This window comes from Scleropages formosus, chromosome 16 (genome assembly GCF_900964775.1).
Source record: "Scleropages formosus chromosome 16, fSclFor1.1, whole genome shotgun sequence".
NCBI lineage: Eukaryota > Metazoa > Chordata > Actinopteri > Osteoglossiformes > Osteoglossidae > Scleropages > Scleropages formosus.
In genome coordinates, this window is record NC_041821.1 from 21,678,593 (window position 1) to 21,692,734 (window position 14,142).

General features: G+C 44.5%; 1 protein-coding gene across 3 annotated transcripts in view; it reads right to left on the minus strand.

Moving 5' to 3' along the window:
* The window catches only part of LOC108933615 (potassium voltage-gated channel subfamily KQT member 5-like), a 132,952-nt gene that overhangs the window by 27,400 nt on the left and 91,410 nt on the right, over positions 1-14,142 (minus strand). For all 3 annotated transcript variants that reach the window (XM_029258968.1, XM_029258967.1, XM_029258969.1), the window contains exons 2-3: positions 9,980-10,070; positions 6,820-6,946 (exon numbers count right to left, since the gene is read on the minus strand). In XM_029258968.1, coding sequence (XP_029114801.1) covers positions 6,820-6,946; positions 9,980-10,070 — 218 coding nt within the window. The remainder of the gene's footprint in view (positions 1-6,819; positions 6,947-9,979; positions 10,071-14,142) is intronic.

Here is a 14,142-nt window from a genome sequence, read left to right on the forward strand (position 1 = left end):
GCCGATGAAATTGTAAGACGGATTCAACGTCGTACGAAACACGGAGGCGCAGAGGACAAGGGAAGTTCAATGAGAAACCGCTTCCTTTCACAAAACAGCACGAGACCTTCTAGAAACACACGCGATGCGAAGGTTCCAGGTAATTTCAGCACTGGAACAATATTATCTTTTTCTTAAATCACATCAGTCAAACCTGACCTTTCTTTTGGTCCGGTAATATGTGAAATTCTATGCTGAATGAATATTTGTTCTTTGGGTAAAATGTTCTGTTTCTCTTCGTTGTGAGAACAATGGTGGCTCTGTAATGTCCTCTCCAGCGGTCTCTGTGGCCGCGGCGAAGCGGAGAAAGCAACAAATCATCTTACTTCATCTAGCAAACCGGGAAGATGATGGGCCTTTGATGAAGGCTGCTGTTCCTCTTGAAGATGTACTGGTGCCCCAAGGCCTGGGTGAGGCGACGGGGAGGGGAGTAGACCAGAAACGCAAGACTGACCCAAGATGCAGTTCCAGGAGACAACTCGACTGGAGTGCTGAGGTGACAAGCCCAACTCCACCGTAATCTGCGTCTCCATCCCTTGGTGACGCCCCCTTGCTAAAGCTTCACATGAGCAGTCGTATTGCTCTGGTGGACCGGTGTGCAACATCCCAGTGATGACATCCTGAAAGGACGAGGACAGTATTACCCTGGTCCTAAGTGTGGAGTAGACAGATGCAAAAAAGTACCGGGAGTGAAAGTGTCACACGGTGTAATCGGACTGTCCTTGGGCTACAGCAGGGCATTTGCATGTTCTTCACCCCACTTCTTCACCCGCTACCTGCAATTTTAGAGTGAAGGCAGCTTGTGTTGATGTGCCCAACCAATGACAATGACAATGGCAATGATGGTGGAGCGTCATCGAGATGAAGCGGACTCATGGTGACCACTCCCATGGTTTACTAGGAAAAGGAGGGAATGGAAGCGGTTTGACCCGTCTGATAGATGTTGATCAAACATAGCAAAACAGAATAGAGCTGTGTGACCTCTTTAATTCAACTCACTTCCACAGTGTTCCAGATCCTGTCCATGTGTTTGTGATCCATAACATCAAGATCGGAATAGCACGTTTAACCGATAAATTGGTCAACGACTGGATACTGAACGGAAGCTTCCTGAGACTATTTTTCTGGGAAATAATTTTAGTTTTAATTTTAATGTAGGTTGAAGTTAATACACACGACAAGTATTACAGAGTACAATAGCACCTCGCCCTACGTCGTTTCGTGTTGTGTCGATTTCGACTTTGCGTTGTTTTGTTAAATATCTATGGAAAAATACAATTCGTCTTCAGTCGAATTTTTAAAATATTAAAAATTGTTAAAAACCTAAAAATCACTTAAAAAGAATAAAAAAGTGTAAAATCAAATAAAAATAAATGTTAAAATATACACACACTTTCTGAACCGCTTGTCCCATACAGGGCCCACGGGGAACCGGAGCCTACCCGGCAACTCAGGGCGTAAGGCCGGAGGGGGAGGGGACACACCCAGGACAGGACGCCAGTCTGTCGCAAGGCACCCCAAGCGGGACTTGACCCCCAGACCCACTGGAGAGCAGGACCCGGTCCAACCCACTGCACCACCACACCCCCCATGTTAAAATATGTAAAATAATATATTGTAATCTATAAAATGAATTAAAAGCTTAAAAATAATAAAAAAAAATTCTTATTTACCTGCCGTTCGGCGCCGATAACGTCTTTTTTTTTTTTTTGCTTTTCTCTTTAGCATTAATTGAAGTGTATACACTTAAGGGGAATGCTTATTAGGGGTTTATAGGGGGTCTAAATTGGTTTTTTAGGGGTTATTTCGTTTTCCGTCGTTTTTCGACTTAAGTCGCGCCCTTTGGAAACAATTAACGATGTAGGGCTAGGTATTACCGTAATTCTGAAAATTTATTACAGTTGTAGCTTAGATTTACACCTAAGCAGCAAATAATGTGGGGGATTTCTGAATTTTTCGCTACTGATGGTGACTTAGTGGTAAAAGAGACTTTGGATTTACAAACAAATTAAATTGTGATTTTTTTTGTGCTTGTAAACTGACGAGACAGCGTATGCAGAGAACCTTTACAGGACAATAAATTCTATAACAGTAGCCTTGCACTGAGTATTAGATCAGCCCCTTGGGATGCTGTGTATTGCACCTTAGCGTTGTGAGTGTGAGCTAATATAGCTCACAACAGATGTATTAGACCAGGAGTGCGTTGCCCATCAGTAGCGGAACGGCAATAAGGGAATTATGAGGGCCGTAAATAGCAATACGGCATATATGGCACGTTGAGAAAAAAGGTACTGTAGACAGTAGGTGAGAAACCCAAAAGTTTTCCATTCCTGTAACATTTTTTAACTGCTCAGCAAACACAGCTAGAGCTGCCCACAAGACACACATTTTCAGAGCTGCCTCTTTCGTGCTGAGTCTTTGTTTTGCGGGCCTCGCATGCCAGCCGTTTCAGACCAACGTGCCGCTCGCATCTACGGGCTGCATGCTCGGCTACAGCTGCCGTTTATTTAAACAGCTCGCGGCGGGGGTAGCAGCAGCTTCCTGAGCTGCCAAAAACAGCGACAGGAAAAATAACAGAGCGCCGGCGTCTCAAGTCAACTCCTAATAAAGCCCGAAGTCTGGAGCCACGTGACTGTTGGCCGTTACTTAAAGGAGTCCGTCGTGGCGTTTGGTCCGAGTTCCTCGAGAGTTCGGGGGTGCTTCAGGTGTCTGTTCCGAACGAACTTTAAACGACCTCGCCAGGTTATCTGGTTAACTACTCACAGTGAAATTGCTCCCAGTCCACCACAATTTATGGTTCAGTGTGATCCTGCAGGCCTGATGAATTGCTGCCCTTAATGACCTTGTTCTATGGTCACGGTCGACTGTGCCGCTCCTTCATTTCTGCCTCCCACGTACGTGACATCACCACAGGTTCGGAGGGCAGCTACGCTGTTATTTGCTTTAAAATGTCAAGTCCGTGCCACCGCCTCTTGTCCTGCCTCTCAGCTATAAATTAAGCAACAAACTTTAGACACGATCATTTCTTCATCAGTGGTGGCTAAGAGACAGAGAGAAATACCTTTTACCGCTCGCACTGGTTAGTTGATGAAAGTAAGCTTCCTGATCTGAGCAAAGAATTACTGCATATTCTCTAAGAAAACGTGCACACATACTGTACATATACAGGTGGCCCACAATTTATGATGGTTTGACTTACGATTTTTCGACTATACGATGGTGAGCTGGCGATAGACATTCAGTAGAAACCGTACTTCAAATTTTGACTTGATTTTATCCCGGGCAAGCGATATGCTGAGAGATACTCTATCGCGATGCTGGGCAGCGGCAGCGATGGGCATCTCCCAGTCTGTCACGCAGAGGTGTGTATTACGTCTATTAAATGCATTTACAACTTCCGATATTTTCAACTTACGATGGGTTTCGCGGAACGTTACCCCGTCGTAAATCGCGGACCGCCTGTAATCAATTCACATGCACTCATGCATAGGCTTGTGGGTTCAAACACATTACACACACCCATTCCCTGCTAACCTGACACCACAAATCATGGGAACAAATAATTAAATGGACTCATGGAGCTTTCTGTCTAGTCCTCGTCTCTTTCCAGGCTCGGCTATCGATCAGGCGCAGTGTGCTCTGCTAATATCATGTTGGCCACATCACGAGGTTGCTGCCTATTTCATCACCATTAATGACCTCTCTGGCACGCCACCTGACAGCATCCCGCGGATGACAGGGCCCTCGCAACCACACGGACGGGCCCCATTGTGCTTGAACCACAAACATCCCTCTTTCTAACGAGGCCCACGGCTCGCGAGAGCGTCTCCCTTGGAGCAGCAAGAGACGTGGCCGATCGCAAAGATCCTGAAGGTACGACTGTAACAGGAGCGTAACAGGACCAACTGCTGCCACGATTCCGGTGCGGACATGATGACGCCGCTTTAAAAGGGTCAGTTACACACAACCTGGAGCGAATTTAAGATTTTACTTCTGGGTGAAAAAATGTGGTGGGCAATTCCAAAAAACTACAGCAACGAATGAAGCATTTCCGGAATTTCACGCAATGTCTAATCCCTTTGCTTTTTATGTGTGTGCATTTGCGTGCTTGTACTGCAAGCGAGATTACGATTAAGCGGTATCCACCTGAGTTACTTCCTGCGTCATATTTTAAGCCCTTCAAAGGCTTCAAATGAAAAAATATAAGATTATCCAGTTTACAGGACACAACTGCACAGCAGCTGCTGAGACTCAAATAATGTAGCGAAACAAAACATAAGAATTCACAACGCAAAGATGTGAAGAAAATTACGAGCGCTTAATCCATGTTAAATCAGCTCAAAACTCAAAGTAAGGAAACCTTAATACTGGAAAAAAAGAAAAAAAAAAACCGGACATGTTTCTACTCAGAAATTTCAGACTTAAATTATATTTGTCTTGCACTCTATACTGACTAAAACAATTTTACTGGTTTTATTGGTTTCATGTGTTACAAAGGTTACGGTTATGATTACATCCCTGATTGCTTATTTTTAATGGCGTTCTCTAAAATTTCTGTCTACCATGGAGTGTAAGAAACCGGATTTTCCGAGCCAAGCAGTTAACTAGGAGCTACTTTAAGTCAATCTCACAGTATTTACAGCTTGTGTCGGGTGCTTTTGAGTGTCGGCGATTGACTGTGAGTTAGAGTTAAGAGTAATTTTAGATTTACAAAAAAAAAGAAAAAAATCAGGTCTTAGTTGCATGTGTAAGTCAAGGAGCCTCCCTGTATATTAAATATCAAACTGATAAGTAGTATGTTTACTCAAAGACGCCTTGACAATGTGTTCCTACAGTGAAGAACCTGGCCTTGTAACTAAAGCGTTTAAAAGCTACATTTGTGTTAAAATATCTGCCAGACAGACAATTTTAAGTCTATTTTTACCTTTGAGTGCAGCTGGGGAGTTGCTTGTTTAAACTTTGCTTGTATGTCTTGGGATGACATAAACTTCTAAAAGCAACTTTCATCAGGATGAAGCATCACCTACTGTGGTGATGAAATTACAAAAAACGATGCGTGTACGTGGCCTTCTATTGCTCTGCAGTGTAAGGATTTCATCAGCTGACATTTAAAGGGACTCAAGTTTGTTGGAGGCGGAGCCTAAGAGCACGGTTCCTTTACATTGTCACTAAGCACAGTGTTGATTTCACCTGCCTTTCATTGTTAAATCATATAAACGGACAAATGGCTTTTGGGTACAGATTGACGTGAAGGCTGACACTAGAGATTACCTGCATGAGTCCACTGGGGGAGACAAGTCTGTTCTACAGTGAATATGTTGACATTGGTTGCTTCCTGGACGACCTCGACAGCTTTCTGAGCTCGATCCTAGTCGATGGTTTGCCACTGATTCGTTCTGGAAGACTTCAAAATACGCTCAAATTGCTGGAATTCTGCCGTTGCTCCATTCCTTCAGGCTCAAAGCCGGTTGAGTTGGTTCCCACCAGGCACCGCGTCCCCCCACGTCTCTCAGTTGCATTTTTCCGTAAAGACTGTTTCATCTCTTTCCTTCCGTCTATCGCCAGTCCTCTTCTTCCTCCTTCAAGTTCTCCACCCAGTGACACTTGTTCTTCTATTTACTAAATTTTATTCATTACTAACGTACACATATTACAAAAATCACAGCATTTTTCTCTGCTGTTTGCATTGATACCCTCATCTGTGGTTGAATGAACGTCTTCTACTTTGTGAATGGTAAGTTGCTTGCACACGCTCAGTTGTCAATTTAAAGTCATCAACCTGAAACCTCTGTCTTTGGACTGAGGGAGGAAAGTGGTGCACTTTTAGGAAACTCACAGGAACCAAGGAAAACATGCAAGTTCCAAACAGACTCGGTTCAAGGCAAACGAGGGCTTCATACGCTTTCAAGCAGCACCGTATTTACTTTAACGATGCTGTAACTACAGACGGTCCCTGAGTTACGATGGTCCGACTTCAGATTTTTCGACTTTACGATTTTTACGACTTTACGACTTTTACAGCTTTACGATATGATTTTTCGACTTTACGATGGTGCAGTACGCATTCAGTAATATACTTTCAATTATACACTTTCAAACAGCACCATATTCACATTCGAGATGCTGTAAATAGACACGGCCCCCGAGCTACAACGGTCCAACTTAACGATTTTTCGACTTTACAACTGTGCGATAGAGATAGACATTCAGTAGAAACCGTACTTTGAATTTTGATTTTTTCCTGGGCAACCGATATGCGGTGCGATACTCTCTCGTGATGCTGAGCAGCTGGGCAGCGGCAGCGATCCACATCTCCCAGTCTGCCACGCAATTGCTATACAGTACACCAATACTCTACAGTGTTCTGTGTTGCCAGCATTTTTCTGGATACCCCCCATATCTACGTTGTGTTTTGTACATCCATCATGTCTACGAAATGCCCATCTGTGTCTCTTGCTACTGGTGGGAAGAAGAAGAGGAGGACAATTACTCTTGAGGAGAAACTCAAGATAATTGCCCAACAGGAAAGTGACAAGACCGTAATGGTCCTCGCACGTATCCTAGGCTATGATGTTCGATAGGTTAGGTGTATTAAATGCATTTTTGACTTACAATATTTTTGATTTATGTTGGGTTTATGAGAACATAACCCTATCGTAAGTCGGAGACCGTTTCTACAGCCATCCTAAGAAACGTGCAAAGCCTGGTACTCACCCGTGTGCTCATAGCTACCTTGCACACCCAAACCCGTGTTGCTGCTGTGAGCTCCCGGACTCTTACCTATGACACAGAAGGGCTTCCGGGCAAAACGCAGCCGGCCCTGCCATCCCCGGTAGCGGCAGCAGCAGCCAGCGGACCAAATGCGGATGATGTACTCGAGGCCGAAAACCACGATCATCACAAACTCCTGTTGGGATGGGGAGGCACAGGAATCAGTCAGCACCAAACGTTTGAGTGCCACAGTTCTGCTTTTCCTCTGCTATATGTTTGTGAGGACAGCAGTGCTGTGTTGCCACCAAAACTAATTACAAACAGCAATTTTGCAGTTTTATTTCTCTTCTAGTTATAACAATTTGCACCGTGAACATGGCCTCTGACCTGAAACATGAAATTTTCCATTTAGTTAGGGCACATTTACATTTTATTATCCATTTAATTTTTATATCCTTACTAACGCAAAATAGACTGGTTTTATAATGAAAACAAATACTTATTAGGTAAAAAGGGAAGGGAAATACCGCTTGCCTTAATTTTACTGTGATCTGTTTATCAATTAATAACAGCAAAAATAATAAACACACATTTCTAAATTTATACGACAATTTTGTGCGCATAATAGACCTCAATAAAAAAGAATACATGAGCACACACACAGCCACGTTTTAAGTCCCACCTAAGATTCGAAAATTGTTAATCTCATTAAGTTAACTTTGTGATAATACGTTAGTAGATGATTACATTGTGCAGCATCCTACCCTGCTGAGAGGAATACCTTTTGAGTGGTAATTACCGCGCGTGTCTAATTTGCAGAATCGTTAAGACGTCATAAATCTGTGGCAAACATTTTTTTTGGGTGCATTAGCACTTAATAGCAGCAACAATTATGTCCTGACAACGCAGCGAGGTTTGCCTCCACGGGCGTCAAAGTCAGCACTTTCTAATCCCAGCAAGTGCACCACAATTAGCACAATGTTCGCTTGTGGGTCAGTACAGTAACAAAGCCAGAGGGCCCTGGGATGCTGTTACACACAGCGTCACACACTCCTTTCTAAACAACAGCACTCGCATTGCTGGAAGGGTAACAAATGTCCTAAAAAGATGCACCGCCTTGCATTTACATTTACTTACAGCTATTTGCAATTATTTGCCCGTTTATGCACCCATTCTGGAGCGACTTAGGGTGAGCGCCTTGTTCGACGGTGCTACAGCGGGAGGAGGGATTCAAACACGAGTCCTTGCGGTGCAAGGCCGTGGCCACTGCGACAGCTGCTCCAGCGACCTTCACCTTCATAGACTGAAACCAAAGAAGGAAACACATCTCTTCTCCATGGCAAGATTACTGTACCGTCCCATCAATAACGTGTAAGAGGGCAACTCAAAATTCATCAGCATTCTGAGTCAGGTGAATGACAGAGGGATAAAAGAGTACAGTTATACAGCAGTTCATCTTTCCCCCCTTTCCAAATAAACACAAACCGTTGCTTGCTCTTCGTCTTTGTTTATTCTTTATCTACCCGAGGTGACAGTATGGCTGGGGAAAGTCTGAGCAAGACTCTGCTACCCCTGCTGCTTGCTAGGCTCATGCAGCAAAACAACAGCTGGGCAATAAAACATATTAAATCACTGCACTACCCTGCCACGCTGCTGTCTTTTCATTAAGATCCTTCTGATGGAGGACTCCGCATGGAAAGTCCACAGACATGTCAGAAATGTCTAATGAACTGTTGCAGGGGAATCAGCTACAAGTACTTGATATAACTATTTCCCTACTTGACTTTTTTTTTTGTCTTTTTGCTGATTTACATGCAAGAACGCGCTTTTTGTACGACTGTACCCCAAGCAGGCTTTTGTACAAACTGCAGGGAGTTAATTACTCTGTCAAACGATCATAATTAATGCAACGTTCCGCTCTGTGATTGTCCCCAGGTGAGTTTTATGCTGGTTTTCTGCAGAATGCGGTTTAATCTCATTGCTTCTGTTATTCCCAATGACGGCTATTGTGGATTAAAGGCATACTGAGGGCAATGACATGGATGGGTGGGTGGGTAAGGAGCCAGGGCTGTTCTGTCCTCCGGTGTTTTTCAAAGGGGTACGGTAACGCTTTTTCTTCCACAAGTGTTTTTCTCTTTAAATATACTTCACCTCCTTGCTTTTATTGGTCTCCGATTACACAGATCCACCATGGGGGGGGGTGCTGTGTGAACCGCTGAAATTTTAACTGGACTACACACATCAGTAAGGCCTCAACAATATCCCCAAAGACTCGAGAGATTCTGGAAGCAGTGTGAGAAGATGTGTGACCTTTAGTTGGCACAACTAAACTCCTGGGCCAGTAAAAACTGAGTTTTGGATCATTGGAGTCAAACTCACAAGCCACTCATCGCACAGCGTGTTCAACGGTAGATTGCTTGGAATGAGCAGTCTTCTCTTGGACCAGGTGTGTCGAATGTCGGTTAAGGGCCCAGTCTTAAACTTGAACGTGGACAAGTGTCATTGATCGGATGTCTTTTCCTTTTCTACCAATTTGGCTGTACATTGCAACTTACTTGCAGTCAAGTAAAACTCAACGGTATCCAGGGAAAGTGCTTTGTGTCTGCTTTTACACACGATCTTCATTTTACTAATGTGGTGATGGAGTCTTCAAAGAGGAGCCGCTCACACTTAAAATACACCTGCCCCCAACACACAAACATATTAAACACTTCAAAAAGATCCCAGGATCAAATCACATCAACCCCTCTATTAACTGCTCTCCACCCAGCCAAAACAAAGAGCAGTGTAACACACACTGGGGGCAATTTAGAGTCACCAATGAACCTGAACATCTCTGTTGACTGTGGGAGGAAACCAGAGCACCCGAAGAAAAGAGGCTTGTCTGAATATCTCCATTGTACTTCCGAAGACTGACAAGATGCACTACATGACTATTTTCATTACCTGATGCCCAGATTGCTCAGAAAACTTAACCGAAATCCTACAAAGCTATTTTGCGTGTAGATAAATGACAACAAAATGCAAGTTTATGAGGATTGACATAAACAGTAATTAGCTTTGTTTATGGTTTCAAGCAGATTGACGGGTTAATTCCATGTCTGAAGACAATGTAATTCTCCAAGGACAGCAGCTCTGAAGAGACAACAGGAGGGGCTGACAGGTAAATGTACGGTACAAGCTGCAGACAGGCGTGCTGAAACAGTGGTGAGTCACACTCGTCTCTCACCAGGATGAGGAGGCAGTGAGAGGAGACATCCTGGTACGCGGGGATGGTAGACAGCACGGACAGGACCAGGCAGCCGAACACCAGGATGAACCTACGAACACAAACACCAAAACAAATTTATTTAAAAAAAAAAAAAAATCTCACACCACCATAAGCAGAACAAGCAAATGTCAAAATCCACAGTAAGATATTATCTTCCAATGAAACTCCTTATATCTCAGTATTTTTTGTTCGCTACAGAACTTTGCAACCAGCCTCCAAACCATTTAGCACCTTTCTCCTCTCATAAACACACTCGCCGAAATGACTGCTCTGGATTTTCACTCGCGCGCCGTCTTTAAATGTAACGACGCACATTTAATTCACGCTACAAATCACTGCAATGCCTTTATTAACGCAGACGTTTTTTCACCTTTAAAGAGATGCACTGTGTGTAAACACTTTTTTTACGTGAATTGCTTTAAGTTTCATTAATGTCACACATCGCTAAAACACTCTGACTTTTCAAATGCAATTACAGTAAAATTTTACCCTCGACTATCACTTATATTATGGGGATATTATTATAAATACACTGTAGACACCACTACTGCAAATATCCACACACACAAATTTATTGTGAAGCAATTCGATAAATTATAAATGATAATACAGTACAAGTACAAAAATGTGGGAATGTTAAAAATAAGTACTTGTCATGATGGTACTGAAGAGGAGAAGAGTATTAAGTAGGTTGCTAGGGTATCTGATATCTCCACGAGTTAGTTGGACAGATATCAGTTGGACAGATATCTCCATTAATTAGAAGAATGTCCTCAACTAGCACAGTAGAGCTCTTCAGCTGCACAGGACTACATTTCCTTAACCGTCAGAACATCAGGGTGCAGTATAACTGTGGCGGCGCCACATGCGCTGTAGAGTCTTTCTCTAGAGCCTCTACCATGAGCAAAGCTGCTCTTACAAAAAAAAATAAATAAATTGGTCCCGTTTCATGAAATGTGTCCACCATTGCCACGGAAGATGTGCACTGGCAACTCAAACCGTGGCTATGCAAGCCCACAGCACGGCGATCTCTTCCCGCACCGCGGTACGGGTCGAACTCTCATTACTCCAAGCGCTGAAGAACACGGGACGATAGCGATGACCCTTTATCGGGATTGATCCATAATTCCCTCGGGTGTCCTTGGATCAGGCGCGGAGGGCTGGGTTAGACAGAGGTCCAGATGGCATTGCATTGCCTACCTTGGCTCTGTGCTCATCTTAAGAGGCCAAGGCCAGGTAGGGTGACCATTCTGCAGCCACTGCACTATTTCAGACCCACTCATAACCCTACAACACACAAATACCAACCAACTGCAACAACCACTTGTCCCGAGCGGGGTTGCAGAGAGACAGAGCCTTACCCAGCAACACCGGGCGCAAGGACAAAGGGACACACCCAGGATGGGACGTCAGTCTGTCGCAAGGCACCCCAAGCAGGGCTCGAACCCCAAACCCACCACACGGCCACATCCCCCCACATGCAAACACAGATCCCTTTTCATGCGAATAGAGCTGGAGGAAATCTCAAAACACTTTTTTGCAGGTTTTTGCTGGAAATTGCTCCTTTCAAGCCATACGTTCTGCACGATTCGAGTGTGTGCATACGCCACCGTGCACGCGCAGGTGACGTAAGAACTCCATGTGGTCATACTAACGCTTGAGTAGGTAATATTCTTCATTGTCTCATTCGCTACAGATGCCATTAATATTTTCCCTTTCGTGGGAAGGAAAAGAATTATAAGATTTATTCTGTACTTACATGAATTAATTAATTACTTCTGCTGCATTTAAAATAATTATTTCTTTGCACGTTCCCATCTGAACCCTCGATGCAAAGGAAAAATTTTTGCACATTCTTTTGTGTTTGCGTGCTGCTTCTCTTTGTTTCAGTCCCTTTTTTCTCTCTATGAGTATGATGTATGAGTATAATCATAGCGATAAAGCAAGCATGTGTCTGCGTGTGAAGAGGGGTGTGGTGGCGAAGCTAATGTAAAAATACTGATATGTTTGCCTGTGTGTGTTTGCATGTACGGCTCAGTGAGCGTGAAGAGCTCTTGCCTCTTTCGCTGAGAGACAGACGCAAACATTGACATACACAAAGATAGATCATTTTATTAATCCCAAGAGAAATTACACAAGGTTTGTTTGCATGAGTAGAAGGGAGCTAAATGTGCTGCTTTAATCATGAGGATGATCCACGTGATCATTTTACCCACGTCAAGGGGAAGTGACAGAACGAGAGGTAAGTAAGGGAGATGGGTTTACATTTATTCTTTGTGCCAGTGCTTTGCTCCAAAGTTACTTAGAATTATTTACCTTTTTATAGAGCTGGGAAATTTTGCTGGAGCAGTTTAAGCTTAAGTAACTTGCTGAGGGTGGGATTCAAACCTACAACCTTTGCAGCTAAAAGCAGCAGTGCCAACCGTTATGCCACCAGCCGCAGCAAGGAGCCACTATGACATATTAAGAGCGGATTCTCCAGCACATCGTTCCAGACTGTAGCATCTGAGGAGTGACAGGACTGCACAGGGAGAGCTGAGATTTAGGCTGTGGGTGGGACATCAGGTGGCATAGTAGGACCCAAGTTCAAAGCCCTGATTTGCTCCTGTATGAATTTCCCAGCAGTACAAATGGGGAAATAATTGTAAATATCAAATATATAAAACACTGTAAGCTGCTTTGGAGAAAAGTGTTGATTAAATGAATATAATAATAACACACAAACTGTCCGAAAACCACTTGCCCCAAGTGGGGGTCACGGCAAACCAGGGACACGCCCAGGGCAGGGCGCCAGTCCATCACAAGGCAACCCAAGCAGGACTCGAACCTCCAACTCCACTTTTTTAAAATGCATTTTTAATTGATTTTGCACAGCGCAGGGTAAAAACACCACACAGGTGGGCAGTAAATTATAACCTTTTGACTGTAAGTGCTTGCTCTATGCATGAGGACTTCTTTGCTTTCTATCAGTGTACTGTCTATCAAGAATGGTATTATTTCAATTATTTCAGCTGCGATGTACTCAACTGTGAAAAAGCATTTGCCTTTGCAGTTTTCTCTGCTTTTGCTGCTTTTCGAAACTAAATTTGATCAGATCTTTTCATCAGTTCTGCCAGTATATGATGGGAGCCTGAGAGAGAAGTGACAGCAGTATTGTTTTTACGTAATTTCGTTGGCACAGGAGATTATGAAGTGTGTCATCATAGGTGTAAAAAAGTCACCGCTCTGTAACTAACTAAATTAAGTGGCAGTTAAACTCAGATGCCTGAATAGAACGTGGAGACACAGACAACTGGACGAGGGCTGCGGACCACTTCATACGGGTGGTCTTCACCCATATTGACCGCATCTTGCTGTCTCTCCAATACTAATGCCAGTGAATGGAGGCCATAAACTCCTTCACCACTGTACCGATACCTGATATTTTACCGTTCCCTACAGTACGCAAATCGACATCCGACGACTCGGACTCGCTCTTCGCCGGGCGGTAAAATGATTCCTGCCGATGAGTCGCCGCAGGTTGCCGCGAGGCGTGGAACAGCCAACTGGCTCTGTGTTTTCGCCGAGCCGTTAGCTTGACGAGTGCCTTGGAGTGTGTGACGTGTTTATCAGCAGAAGTTAAGCTGCGTTGCGACCAGGGGCACCATGCGGTTTGGAGGCTCCGCCCCTGTGCGCACCGTCCAGCCCTGATGGACAGGGGGTGGAGCTTATAGAGCGACTTCCTCCTCCATGGCCCTGAACCACACACACACACACACACACACACACACACATAGAATCGGCCTATGAAAACAGAAAAGGGGCACTGAAGAGGATGGGTGTACCCCTGCCCTGGTTTAGTGAACAGCTGCATTCACAACCGCCCCGACTCCTTCACCCCCTCCCCGCAGCGCACAGTTCCATTGGTCCCCGACAACACCTCTTTCACGGTGCCGAGAGGCTCCGCGCCCGAACCCCGCTCACCATCCCCTCTCGCTCTGGAAAGAGTAACACAAGGGTCTGCTTGTGGGAAGCTGGATGAGACCGGCCGGGATGTGCCGGGCGCAGTGGACCGAACCGTTTTGATTCAACAAACGGCAGCGCACTTGGGTCCGTCCTCTGCCGTCAAACAACAGCCTTAC